This window comes from Protopterus annectens, chromosome 4.part0, assembly GCF_019279795.1.
Source record: "Protopterus annectens isolate FY-2018-M chromosome 4.part0, PAN1.0, whole genome shotgun sequence".
NCBI lineage: Eukaryota > Metazoa > Chordata > Ceratodontiformes > Protopteridae > Protopterus > Protopterus annectens.
In genome coordinates this window covers 683,900,492-683,915,508 of record NC_056733.1, presented here as the reverse complement: position 1 = coordinate 683,915,508, position 15,017 = coordinate 683,900,492, and the positions used below count along the sequence as shown (strand labels likewise).

General features: G+C 35.9%; 1 protein-coding gene across 1 annotated transcript in view; it reads right to left on the bottom strand.

Annotated features, from left to right (window-relative positions):
- Positions 1–15,017, bottom strand: part of P2RX7 (purinergic receptor P2X 7) — a 414,468-nt gene that overhangs the window by 28,273 nt on the left and 371,178 nt on the right. The window contains exon 12 of the mRNA XM_044068649.1: positions 2,095–2,193. Coding sequence (XP_043924584.1) covers positions 2,095–2,193 — 99 coding nt within the window. The remainder of the gene's footprint in view (positions 1–2,094; positions 2,194–15,017) is intronic.

The following is a 15,017-nucleotide window of genomic DNA, read 5'->3' as shown; positions in this document are numbered from 1 at the left end:
AAGGTACACAAGGAAAGATAGTGGTGGAATGCAAAAGTCCAGGAAGTCACCAAAAGAAAGAGGGGGTGAAGGAAAAGTGGGAAATAGAAAAGACAGACCAGGCAAAGAATGAATACTGGTTGGCTAAAAAAGAATCTAAGATAACAGTTGCAATAGCAAATACAAGGCATCAGAGGCATTCTACCAGCTTTTGGGAATTGACTCTGTACATGGCACAAAGAAACACTATCAGGTTCCAAGGCAAAGACAGAAAGAAAAAGATGATAGTTAACAGACACACATCATAAGAGATGCCAGCAACAACCTGCTGTCCAGACCACAGGATATCAAAGGCAGATTGAAGTAGTACGTCCAGCAGCAGCTTCTCAATGAAAAAAAAACCCACAGAAGCTATACTGCCCCAGACATAGCCTAAGATGAAAGAAGAAGTGGAACCCACACTAGAAGAAGTAATTACATCACTAAGAAAAATAAAGTCAGGGAAATCAGCAGGCTCAAATGAGTGCATAGTAGATATGGTCAAGATGTCAGGTGACGTAGGAGAGAAATGGCTCCTGAGTTCACTCATAACAGTATGGAGACAAAGGGGGTATCCAAAATGACTGAAGAATAAGCAGAATAGTGTCAGTGTACAAGAACAAAGGGGACATCCAGAACTGAGAGCAGTATAGAGGTATCAAACTCCTGTCATACCTCATGAAAAATCAGGATGGGTTGTCTGATAAATTAATACATAGAGTAGTAGAAAGTAAAATAGGAGACAAGTGGTTCAGAGACAGACCAGGACGCAATGCAACTGACCCAGTGTTTGCAGTGAGAAAGATAGCTGACAAGAAGCTAGTGATGAAGAAAAAGCATATGGCAAGGTCTCAAAAAAGTTGATTTGGACAGTTCTACACTGGTTTGAAGTTCCACAAACATTTGTAGAATTCGTTCAGATTATATATCAAGGATCCAATGAATAAGTACAAACAGAGTTCAGACTCACAGAGGGGTTCCCAGGGAGAGTGGGTGGGCTTCAGGGTTCAGTTCTAATCTCACTGCTGTTCATACTAGTGCTGGACTACATGTCAGAGGTGACAGATCAACAAAGCTGCTGTATGCAGGTGATGTGGCATTACAGGCAGACTCTGAACAAGAACTAGAGCAAAGAAGAGAGGAATGGAATACAAAACTGAAGGCACACGGTGTGAAACTGAGTACAGATAGGAGTGTTGTAAGGGCAGCAAATAGGGAAATCAGAAGAAGACGAGAACTGAGACAGAAGGGAAAATAGTGGAGCAAGTCAACAGGTTCAAGCATCTGGGAGGGGCAGTTAAGGAGAAGAGAAATATCCGGGGTAGAGTTTGACAGAAGAATGCCAAAGAAGATGAAAAGTAAGGTGTGACCAGTAGAACTGTAAGACATAGAAACCTGGGCAGTGAAGGTAGAGCAGATGAGGAAGTTAGAGGTGATGGAGATGAAGTGCCTGAGACAGATGGTAGTATGCATAATGTGGGACAGTCAAAGAAATGAGGCCATCAGAGCAGAACCCCATGTAGCTCCAATTGCAGAGAAGATCAAAGAGAACAGATTATGGTGGTTTGGGAACATGTGCTGAAAAGCCAAAGAATCTGGTGAAGAAGACTTGGGGCAGATGGGAAGAATGCAAGAGGAAACAAAGGCAACCAGTAAAGAGGTGGCTGGATTGAGTGAGAGAAGACTTGTAATGAAAAAGGTTGGAGACTGGCATTAAATCTAGAGAGATGGAGATAGTTGATATGATCCCCCTACACCATGTAGACAATGGCAAAAAGGGGGCTGATGATGATGATGATGACTACATTTGTTAAAATAATATATCACTACATTTATTAAAATAATATATCACTACATTTGTTAAAATAATATATCACTAAATTTTTTGAAATAATATATCACTACATTTGTTAAAATAATATATCACTACATTTGTTAAAATAATATATCACTATATTTGTTAAAATAATATATCTCTATATTTGTTGAAATAATATATCACTATATTTGTTAAAATAATATATCACAATAATAACACCATTATTAGTTTTAAAATTATAAATTCAGCTGACTTACCAGTCTGTTTTTTCTTTTTGCTTCCTGAAGGTTCGATTTCAGTGGTCCTTCAACAACATCAATCTGTGCCTCATCAACGTGTGAAATGTAAAAAACATTCTAAATAAATTAAAATTAACATGTTATTAAAAAAGTGTGTAAATATGCATATCCTTCTTCCTGACTAGTTACATGAGTTCCAGAAACCATATCATCTAAAATACATAAAACTGAATAATTTAAAGAAATGGGCAAATTAAATATCATCCACCAATCATTTCTGATTGACTTCTGTAACCTGACAGGACAGATATCTCTCCAACACTTTTGGTTTGAAAAGTAATACTTATTACAGTAAAACAAGATTAGTAAAACTTATTTTTTTAATGTTTGCCATTGTGTTACTTTACATGTACTTGACGGCAGGAAGAGAAAATAAGAAACTCTTGTCTGCTCTTTAAATGCATTTAATATTCTGTCTACCTCCTATATAGCCCTATGTTCTGTCTCATCTTTCCTCCATTAGTCTCATATCCCATGTGCGCTTATAAATGTCCTGAATGACTACGTGAATTTTCTCTCTACCATCCATTCTGCTCATCCATTTCATGGATCCACAGCCTTCTCTGTGAAACAGTACATTCAGAGATTTACAAAGCAGCTATTTTCTACAATGTGTTGCTTAAGCACTTTCCTCCCCCTCTGATCTTCCTGTTCTGAATGGCCCCTTTAATGTTATGATAATCACGTACTCTAGTATCACCCCTCCATCTCCTGGTCTCCAGTGAGAAATATCCAGATCTGTTAGTCTCTTATCATATTCTTTTTTCCTCCATCCCAAACCCCTTTCTGATGCTGTTCTTCTTGACATTTTAAAGCAGTTTTTTGCATCCATCATCATATACTAGCAGAATTGCAATCAGTACTCAAGGAGTCACCTGACCAAGGTCTGTTTGAGTAGAAGCTTTACCTCTTTTCTTCTGGAGTCTGTCTCCCCTTCTGGATGGTCCCTTTAACATCCCTCTGAGATGATCTTATGCACTAATAACACCCATGTACACTAATATTTCCATAACCTTGTCTTCTTTTTTTTTTATTTAGAAATATCCAAATTCATTAGTCTCTGGTCATATCCTTTTTCCTCCATCATATAACCTTTTCTGATAGTGTTCTTTTGGTCCCTTTCTTCATATGTCATAAGTGAAAGCTTTATTTATTTGTTTCTGCAGTCTGCCTCCATGAAGATACACACAAGCATGCTGGTTTGCTACTGTTGCTGTCCTTTTACTTTGATGCTGGTAGTCCAACTAAAGTGCAGTCGATATTCTCATGCCTTTTTATTGTTCTCTTGCCATAATTTTTCATTCCCCAACTAGTACTTCATGCAGTGGCTGTCATGACCCTTTCTGTCCACTTGGTCAACCTTTTCACATCCTTATAAAGATATGCCCTCTATCGTTTACTCTTGTGTCATCAAGGAAGAGGCTTATACTGTTTTCTATTATTTCAGATATATCTAAAACAAACACTGAAGAGTACTGTTCCCAGTATTGGCCTCACAGTACTGCATTAGTCAGCTTCTTTTTCTTATCAGTTGCACCACAGACCTCTTTGTTCTACCCTACAGCAAGGTAGTGGTCCAGTTCCTTAGTCTTAGACCTAGCTGCACCCTCTAATTTCTTATCAGTCAGCTATGATGGATTGAGTAAAAGGCCTTGGTGAAGACCAGGTAAGCTATGTCTATCAATACTCTTCTATTAAGTTCTCTTGAAACCCAGTCATGCAACTGGATCAGGCTTGAGAGCATGCTCCTTTTGGCCGTGATCCCATGAGGGTTGCTATCCTGGCGATTATGGTGCTCCATGAAAACATCACCCCCCCCCCGCCCCGGAGGAACCAGGAATCATACTTTCAGAACCAGTCCCCACAGACTGGCCAGTTGTGTTGTCAGCAGCACAGACAAAGTAGATAATCTGCTCCATTTATGAAAAGGAGAGCACAACCCCAGCTGATGATAATGGCAGTTACAAATGTAGCATTTTAACAAACACTGAAAGTGACTTTGAAATTTATATATTTTTTTCAGTATTTGATATTGATGTTAGTTGCACTGACTTGTTTTCTCTGGGGACTACCTTTGTGCCGACTAGAAAGGAAAAAGTACCAGAGATCTTAATGGACTTTAGACTGTATTTAAGGAAACTGAACCTTAGTTTAATGTTCAATGAATTAGCCTATGTCATGAATCCTTTTTGTATATCTAGTACATTTAACCCACCCCTTCATCTGATTTGGGCCTTATTTGAGAAGATTTGTGAATTGGACATTTGAAGCCTTAGGTAATAAGACATACTATAAGCAACCTTATATTTCTAAGGACAAGTTGAAACAAATATAATACATAAAAAAACATAATGAGAATAATGAAACCAGATAAGGAGGGGGGTTGGTAATTATGAAAAAAGTGAATTATAACACTAGAATTTTTGAGACACTTAATATGAATGTTTATGAATTAGTGAGCAGGAACCAAATGGACATGTAATACCAAAACATTAGGGTACACTTTAAAAATATGTTCATAGATGGATGCATCACAATTGATGAGTATAACTACTTAATTATGGCTTCCCCAGTGGTACCCACAATGTTTGGAGTACCTAAATTACATAAGAACATACATAATACACCTATACGCCTGATAGTAGACAGGAGAGGCTCTATTACCAGCACATGTGTCCAATTTTTAGATCTTTTCTTTTGGCTTTTCCTAGTTAGGGGTCACCACAGCAGATCACTGGTCCACAGATTGATTGGCAGTGGTATTTTTACGGTGTTGAGTTGCCAGCCTGGTGTCCACCCTATACCGAAGACACACACATACACACGCGCTCCTACCTGCATGTCTTTAAAACTCACTTGACTGCAGGGAGGACATGCAGACTCTGCACAGAAGAAGCTCCAGCCGAGAATTGAACCGGAGAACCTCTTGCTGGGAGGCAACAACGCCAACCGCTGCACTACTATGGCTGACATCATAAGTTAAAATATTTACTAAAGGATGGATTCCACTGTGAAAAGACTCATGCCACTTTTTTGAAAAAATTAATGAATTCCAATTTAATGACACTGACATCTTCATTACAATAGACATGGAAGACCTACCTCATGAGTATGGGGTCTTGTGGTTCACTGAATATTTAATTAGGAGGGAATAGATTAGGAGAAAATCAACCCATATGAGGAGCTCCTAGAAATAATACTGAAAAACAACTTTATTTTGAGGGACAATATTACCTTCAGAAAAAGGAAGTAGCAATGGGGTCTCCCTGCAGTTCCTTGTTTGTGAATATAGTAATGTTAAAATGGAAATATCTTTATACATACATACATACAAATGTTTCAAGCATGGATATTAATGCCCTTCTAGCTTGCCAATATAACAAAACACTTCTTCCCATAATAAATGTCCAGGCTGTTCTTAAAAATATCTAAACTAGTACTTGCTTTAATGTAATTTGGTAGTCTGTTCCAAGCATCAGCTACTCTGTCAGACAACCAATTAGTACACTTCTCATTCCTATAGAATCTTCTACATAGGTTATCTGATGATTCTCTAGTACTTTTTGATAACCCCAAATATTCCCAGAGGTAGTTGTCCCTAAATGCCCTATATACCTAAATAAGATCTCCTCTTAAACATCTGTAAGAGACACTGTACATGTTCAGATATTTTAGTCTTTCATGATAACTTAGATTTTCACATCCATGGATGCCATTGGTATATTTCTGTTATACACTTTCCAGTTTATTCATGCTTGTTTTCCTATAGGGTTTCCATATTGTTATTTCATACTCAAGTTTGGGTCTAATGTAACTAACAAACAATGACTTCATTATTTTTGATTTCCTAGACCTATAAATATTTTTATACAACCTATAGTTCTATAACTATCATTAGCCAATTGGTTGATATGATTAGAAAAACTCATAGCTGAATCTACCCATATACCCAGGTCCTTAAATGAGTCGACAGTTTAAATCACTGTGTGCTGTATTAAATATTCACCTTTCAGTTTATGTCTCCCAAATCTCATATGCTTAGTTTTTGATGTATTTATCAACATATTATTTTCCTGTGCCCAAATGGTCAATTTAGTCAAATTATTTCACAGACATGCCTTAGATGTAACACTTGTAATCAGTTTACCCAATTTCAGGTCGTCAGCATATAGACTGTAGAACACCTCAGATGAAAAAGTAAGGTCTGAAAGATGCAATCTAAACAAGTAAGGGCCTAGGACAGAGCCCTGTTGACACCTTGACTGTAACAAAGGATTTCACCTGTTCAGCTGGTGTGTGATACTTGCCATGTCCTATTTGTAAGCCATGCAGCTATCCATCTTATCAACAGTACATCAATATCTAGATGTACTAATTTATTGATCAGTGTTTTGTGTATGACCCTGTCAAATCCTGACATTAAATCTATATAAATCACATCACAGCACAATTTGTCATTCATATCTGTTATTATATTGTTATAGAGCATCATGTTACAGGTGATAATAGATCTATTTTCAACATATGCATGCTGATATATGATTTCAAGTCCCAACCTATCCAGTTCTGATAATAACTTATCTAGTATTACCTTCTCCATTATTTTTCCACAACACAAAAGTAGACTTAAGGGTCTATATGATTCTGGGTTTGTCCTACTCCCCTTTCCCTTAAAGACAGGTTTAATAAATACATGTCTCAAATCTTGAAGACTTTCCCTATATTTATATGACCTAGTGAATGACAGATACAATGGTAGTGTAAGTTCCTGCTGAAGTATTCTCAGGTCATTGTTACTTATTCCGTCTCCTCGCTGCGCTTTGTTTGGATCCAGTTTACACCGTTCTTTTTTCAATATAATCTAATTTGATTCCAGTATCTGGGGTTACACCTGGATGAAACTAGGACAACTTACCACCCCTTTTGTGGAGCCAAACTGTTTTGCATAAGATTTTATAAATATATCTATAATCTGTTATGTCTGAGAATAAATTTTAGATTCTGCACACAGTTTATCAATTTGTGTATCTTTACTCCTTCCACATCTTATGTATATATAAAAAGGTTTCCTATTATGCTCAATATTTTTATATAAATTTTCTTCAACTTTTTCTTGATCTTGTCTAACATTAAACTTAATCTGTTTGTCCAGCTTGTTTATTTCAAGTTTTCAAAGTTGTAGTTTGACCTCTCACCTTAATCACGTATCTAGTTCTTATGGAAATATACCCCCTGATGTTGCGTGCCTAGATCCTGATGTCAAGCATTTTTTTGGACTTTTTGCACTCAAACAATTTCTCTTTCAAAACTTTCCACATTCCATCTGCAGTTTTTCCACTGAACACCTCACTCCACTTAGTTTTATATAACTGTTTTGCTTCCCTATAATCTGTAATTAACCTTCTGTGTATTGGCTTAGATTTCAGTTTTGCAGAATTATCTAGCAACAAATTAATCTTAACAACTCCATGATCACTGCATATCAATGGTGGCAAAACTTGACTTGAAGTTACAGTAATTTATTTGGGAACACAAACAATGTCTAGTATATTCTGCCCCCTGGTATGTTTTTTTTTTTTTTACAATCTGAAGCATCTGTTGTTCCTGAATATACTCTGTGAATAATTTCTTTACTAACATTGTTGAATCAATATTATTCCAGACTGTTTCTGGTAAATTTGTCCCCAGCTAATATTATTCTTCCCTCCTCTGTTTCATGTAAGAAACATATGACTTCCTCTAGGTCATCTGCACTTGGCTTTGGTGGTCTATACACTCCAACAATTGCTATATGTTCCAGGGTTGTCATTACTGCCACAGTTACACAGTCTATAGTATTGATGTTATCACTGAGCATGTAATAATCACAGGTCTCATAGCTATCTTTTATCCCTATCATAACACCTCCACCTGATTTTTTGTTAGAATGTCTGTTACAGTAAAAACATTTATACCCTGTCAGAACTGGTTTCCAGACATTGTTCTTTAATCATGTTTCACAAACAATAACAACATCAATCTTGTGGGAATGTAGCAAATTTTCCAATATAAAAAACTTTATTATTAATGCTGTTAGCATTAACAACCATCAGAGATGCATCAAATGTTGCTATCTGTGAACTGTTACATTTTTGACTTGGCAAAAATCCTGGCTAGTGTTTGTCAAATCTATACATAATAGTGAATTCACAAACTCTTTTCATTTATATTTACACTACTTGAATGATATTTTTATTGTATGGTGGGACAGTAAGGAGAAAATAGAGGCATTTGTAGAATACATTAATAAAAGTACTGAATTTTTAGTGTTCACACAGGCTTTGAGTGATTCAAATATTGCCTGTCTGGGTGTTTTATTAGACAAAGACTGTATAAATAGAAAATACACTTCCTGCATTTATAGGAAAGCCACTTACTCCAATTCTCTCTTGCATTTTTCTAGCTGACATCTCTTATCCCATAAAAAAGCAGTCATAAAAGGGCAACTAGTTAGGGCAGCAGGAATGCCATCTTTTGAGCATGAGTTTGTGATGAATATGGTATCCTAAGGGGTATTTTCTAAAAAGAGGCTACTCAGAGGTTTTAGCGGATCTGATGATATTTGAAGTAACAAATAAAAGAAAAAGTGGGCACTTTTTACTGCTGCTCAACAATAGCACTAAGGAGCTGAGTCAATGATAATAGACAGAGAGGAGATTGTTGAAAATGGCCAGCACGGTTATATAAATTAATCTATCACCACTTTCAGCTTGGAAAGTGGTTTGATAAGATGGATTCTGAAAAAGAATTGGAATATACTACAGGAGGATAGAGGGTTTATTGGAAAAGTGGGGAAGTTACTTGTTATAGTATATAGGAAGGCTAGGAATTTTAAGAATATATTCAAGAAAATTAATAGACCTTTCTTTAGTAACCCCTCATTGAATAAATGCAGGAGATATAACTATTGCAAATAGATTTTCATGGGTGGTCAAGTTATTATTCAAGGGCATATTTTTAATATTAAAGAAAATTTTAGTTGTGACAGAACCGTTGTCTGTGTAGCTTTGTGCCAATTATGTGATAGTATTTATATAGGCAAAACACAGCGTAAGCTCCGAGAACATATTTATGAACACTTATATGACATCTGGAAAAGAAAAAATACAAATGCCCTATTTAAACATATTAATAAATTCAATGGACATACATTTAAATTCACAATGCTAGAAAAGGTGGAATTGAATGCTTTTGGAGGACCTAGGCCAGTGATGTTGGAAAAAAGAGAATTATTCTGGCAATTGTACTGGAATGTGAGTAACTGGCCAGGATTAAATGAGCATATATCAATAGCACCTCTACTGAAGTTAAAAGCATTAAAAAGATAGAAATAGCAGTAATATATAAGAATGTGGTTGCTCATTTTATGTTTCCAGTTTCAGCTTCATTATGAAATTTTTTCATGCCAATCATTTATAATTTGTTTTAATAGCATATTCTGATAGTTGGATTTTTATTAAGAAGCATAAAAGCATTTATTATTATATTTTAGTCTATTTATATAATACATTTATGTTGGTTTTAATGTGGAACTCTTTAAGAATGTTTACTAATGACTTTATGAATAGATTTTTATGAATGGTTTGTTTTCACTTTAAATGTATTGAACTATCACGTGATTTCATAAGGGTATTTAAACAGGATTTTAGTGGAAATGTTTTATCTGATGAAGTTTTACCATGATGCATTAAAAAGCTTTTGGTTTAGCGCATGGACTGGAGTGGCATGGTGTTTCAACTGTTTGAGTTTTTTTGGTGCATTTTTGGAGTTTTTTGCTCCTTGAAAACAACCATCCTTCCCCTCAAGATTCCTATCATAGCTTTCCATGCCATTGCTTTAATACTACTAGACCTATTGTTCCCAGGTGTTTCCTACTCCTTCCTTTGTATAGAGATAAAATACATTCTGGCATCTACTACTCAGGAATTTCTGCACTGGCCAATTATCTTGAAGTTCTCCATTAGGGAATCTACCATACTCATAAGGACCTTATAAGATAAACCATCCTCCTTAAAGACAGCCAGTTTCCTGTCTACCCCCTTTCTCGTTAGCCTTGTGTCCATCAGCTGTGGTCTCCCTGCTCTGCCATTCCTTCCTCCCAGCATGACACCCTCCTCTTACATTTCTATGTAAAGAGCACATTTGCTTTATCCAACTCTTCTATGAACTCCTTCTCATCTTTGTTCATCCTGGTTACGTCTGTCCCTCCTTTCTACAATGTACTTATAAAAAGGCCTTGCTCCTCTTCATGATCTCTTCTGGCAATTTCATTTCAGGTTACACTAGTGGTCCCCTCTCCAAGTATGTTGCCTATCTGCTAGCGACATTGTACTGTCCCTCATGCATCTCTCCTGCCTTCCTTTCCACATTTTGTATGACCTAACTGTTGTCCTCATTACTCATTCCCATATTCCTGTATAGCCACACTGATTTTCTGTTTATGCCTCTTCCTCAAACCCTTATCCATAGCCATGAGTACTTTATCCATGACTGATTTCCATAGCTTGTTTAGTCTCTCAGTTTGATCCCAGTCTCTTAAGTGATCTTTGATGCTTTCTCCAACTCACAATAACTCACTTTCCTAAAATCCACACATATAATTCCTAAGTTCTTCTCTTCTATCACTGATTCAGATTATAATTGTACTCCATAATCTTCTCCCTCCTTAGCATACTGGCTGATGGTACAGGTACCAGTACCATCTCTCAGAATGATACCTCTAACCTTCTAGCCTGCTGTCTCTCTCTTGGTTACCACCTTCCTGGCCCTGCATGCTATTGCAACAACTACTTTCTCTAACAATCTTTGGTGCCTACTTACACCATGATGTTTCAATCTTTGCCCTGTGGTGAGCATCTTAATCACTTCACTCCATTCTTACTAAGCCTATGCCACTGACACCAGGTTCACTGTAATCAGATATTTTCTTTCTCCCTTGTTAATGATATTAATCCCCTTGGTGAATTATGCTCCAGTCAACAAATAAACTCTTTTTTGACCCCATACTGACTATCTGCTCATTCAGTGTCTGTCCCATATCACTATTCTTGTTATCAACAATCTTCCCTCTCCACTTCTACAACCCTTAACCCTTTTCACTGTCTGTGTTAGTTGCCATCCTCCCTACAATACATCTGCTTCCTTATCTTGTTCTTCTAATTTTCATCCCATAAGCCCTTTCCACTTTAAATTTTCATCCACTACATCTTCCATGTTCGCTGAGTGCCCCTGTTTGCCAGCTTCCCTTCTGCTCCACTTGTGATGCTAGTTCCTACATGGCCACCTCATCACTTGCTCCTGCTGTCTGCACCCGTTCTTTCTCCTTAGCTGTCTTCTTCTCCTTCCCCTCCTTTTTGTAGCTGCATCTCTTACATTCTTCCTTCATTTTAATTTATGCTACCCCTTTCTTATTCATTTATGTTGGACCACTTCTCATGTCCTCCTGTTTTCCACCCACCCCTACTTTTCACCACCCCTTTCTGCTTATTACTGGTCTTCTGTTGCCTTTGCTGTAGTGACTCTCTAATCCTTTCTCACCCATATAGCCAGTTCACTATCATCTCTATTTTCCATATCTCTCATGGGGTTCTTTCATTTTCCTGCAGACTCCATATGGATCTATATTAATTCATAGGAGGTTCAGTTCAGTGAACCTTTCGTCATTGAACCCTAAACATCGAACATTCATTTTAGTGAATGTTCTCACAGAACAAAAAGTTAAACTGGAAAACTAAGCACTTGGCCAAAACAATGCCAGAACAGACACCATAGTATCTAAAACCCACCAAAGTGGAGGACTTCGCCCACCACACCCCCAATATTGGGGCTGCATCTCCACACCCTCCTAACTATATATATACCAACTCTGAGATCACACTACAGTGGGGAAAAGGGCAAATTTGTGCTGCTGGCCAACTGCTTCCTTTCCCTATGTAAATTTTACACAGATATGAACATACGCTGAAATGAATGTTCAATGGTTGGATGAAGAAAAGTTCACTGAATTTAACCTTTGATGAATTAATATAGACACGACCCCATATAATTTGCCACCTGAATGTTCCGTGAGGCATAGAGCTGCCATGTATCCTAGCCACTTCATACATTTCTTTCACACTGTTCTTGATCAGCCTGTGCTGCTCCTTCCACGTCATCCCATTTTTTGGATCCCTCACTTTTTTTTTCTAGTTTTAAAGTACACCTGCTGGGCAAATGCCAGAAAAATGACAAACTAAAAGTAAGAGTATGGGTCAGTTATTTATCACTTGATTTAATGTAAAATGCCTTGCTACTGGACAGTGAAAAGACATGCGAATACCAACAAAACATACAAGGAATATTTTTTTTTACTTTCCTGAACAAGTTCTTTAAAAACAAATTCTTTTCAAAAATAGGTATAAAGGCAAATAATAGCATGCTTGAGCAATAAGCCTTATCTATACAAGTATTGTGCATTAACTAAAATTCAGTAAATAAATTGGAATTGAAAAGTCTTCATATAGAAAAATTTATGAGGGAAAAAAATAAATATAAACTACCAAAAAGCAGTGCCAGGAATCAATGAACTGTGGTTAGTGTATGCACATTTAATTATCTGCTTTTGTCTAATACAGATTTCTTCAGAACAAAATTCTTCGGCAAACTGCAATTATATTTTAAAAGCATAATTATCAGTTAAGCATTTAATACATTATATTAATTATCCAATTTAAAATATTTAAACAGGCAAAACCTATACACCAAAAAAACTTAACTTGGTTTATATACTTTCAACCTTCTTTCTTTTAAGAAACATTCAATATTCACAGTTTTGTTTAACTATGGAAAAAAAAGCTGCCCTAATTTAACATGCCATTCGGCTTCCTTGGTCTTGAGTTTATTTTTAAAATTACCTCCTCTGAAATCTTCACAGACTTTTTCAGGCACAAAAAATGAATATTTTTAAAAATTTCCACAGCTACAGGAGTGACTAAAAGAGCATTATTAAAATACTTGTTTGTTATAGACTATAAATGTTTCTTTATCCTTTTACTTAAAGCTCTCATTGTCGTGCCAATGGAAAATGCATGACATTGAGAGTAAATGCTTATGTAAACAACTCCCTTAGATTAGCAGGTAAAATAACCTTAAGACCCAATTGTTCAATTTAAATGTTCTAAAATAATACGTGTTGCTTCCCATATAAGCATACAAACATTACACATCCCACACTTGTATGTTCCTTTCACTTTATTAGAAACAACATGGATACTTTTAGTGTTATCATTTTGAAACGTGCCTTGTGACTATTAGTTTTTTATAAGCAAATGATGGTCTTTTACCAAGTGATTTACATAAATCCCCATTTCCTTCAATAATTCTCCAGTTGTTGCATATAACATTGGGTTCCTATCGCGTGATCGAAAATTGTAAACGGTGAACACGTATTGAGCGAACCCGATTGGTCAAAAAGTCCTGCACATAGCACGGAAATCGCTGTAGGGAATATTTTTCCTTTACTTCAATGCAGTGCGATCTCAAAGTAGGAATATTTAAGTAGTGGGGGTGTGTGGGGCTTGCCCCTCTGCCTACAGCATTTAGGTAAGCATAGATTTTTATTTTTATTTTTTTATTATATTTTCGAAATTTCAAACATCGCTCATATGGTGTCAAACATATGGTGTTCAATGTTTGAAACTTTTGAAAATATAATATAGACCCTATAACATTCTGTATATTAAGATTATTGACTGATATGCCTAAAAAACATACTGGAGCCCTATAATTGTCCTCTGTGTAACTGGTTTCACTGTTCTTGTAGTTATTGTTATTAAATGATTTGTACAGTATTGGGGCAAAACATGTACTCCGTTTTAAAATTACTTTTTGAGCAGTAAGTTGTAAATTATTGTATTCTCTCTGTAAAAATAAAGAGGTTATACATTCAACTTTGTCATTAAATTCAGTCCCTCTTAATCATCCTGGATGCTCTTGTATATTGCATCCTTAGAATATTTTTCTTTATAAACAATGGATGATTACTTTTGTAATATAGGTAACCATTGGAGAAAGCTTCTTTTCAATATATATTATTATATATTTATTTTTATATTCTTATAGAAAACCATATTTTCTCTACCCAAATCTAAAATGATGTCTAAAAAGTGAATTTTTGAACCTATCTCTCCTAAAGTAAACCTCAAACACTCTAAGTTTATGATTAAGGTGTTCAACAAATTCAGTTCGATCTTGTTCATTTCCATGTATCATGAAAAACAAATCATCAACAAACTCTTTGTAATATTTTATTTTTTCATACATTTCATTTAATGGCAAAAATTCAGCCTCCCAACAACCTAATACAAGATTGGCAAATGCTGGAGCAACTGCAGTCCCCATTGCCACACCTTTAATTTAATTTATTTATAATATTTACCACTGAAGAAAAAAATTGTTATTCAATATAAAATGGAAAAAATATGAACTGCAAACCAACATCCCTAAATAATGGTCATTGATAAAATAACTATTTTTATGATATGACACAACCAGTTGTACTACAATTTGATGTGAATCACTGGGGACTAGGTATAGTGTTTTTGCAAGAAGGCAATCCATTAATTAGCATATGAATCAAGAGTTTTAACTGAAATACAAGAAAGGTTCTTACAAATAGGCAGACACATGTTGGTCATACTTTACAGCTGTCAGAAATGTCATATCTATATTTATGACAAGTCAGTATTTGTGGAATACAATACCAAACCACTGCAAAGTACTTTTTAAGAAATCACTTCACAAAACACCTGCTCGATTATAGAGAATCCTATTAATGTTGCAAAAGTATGATCTTGAAGATTCAG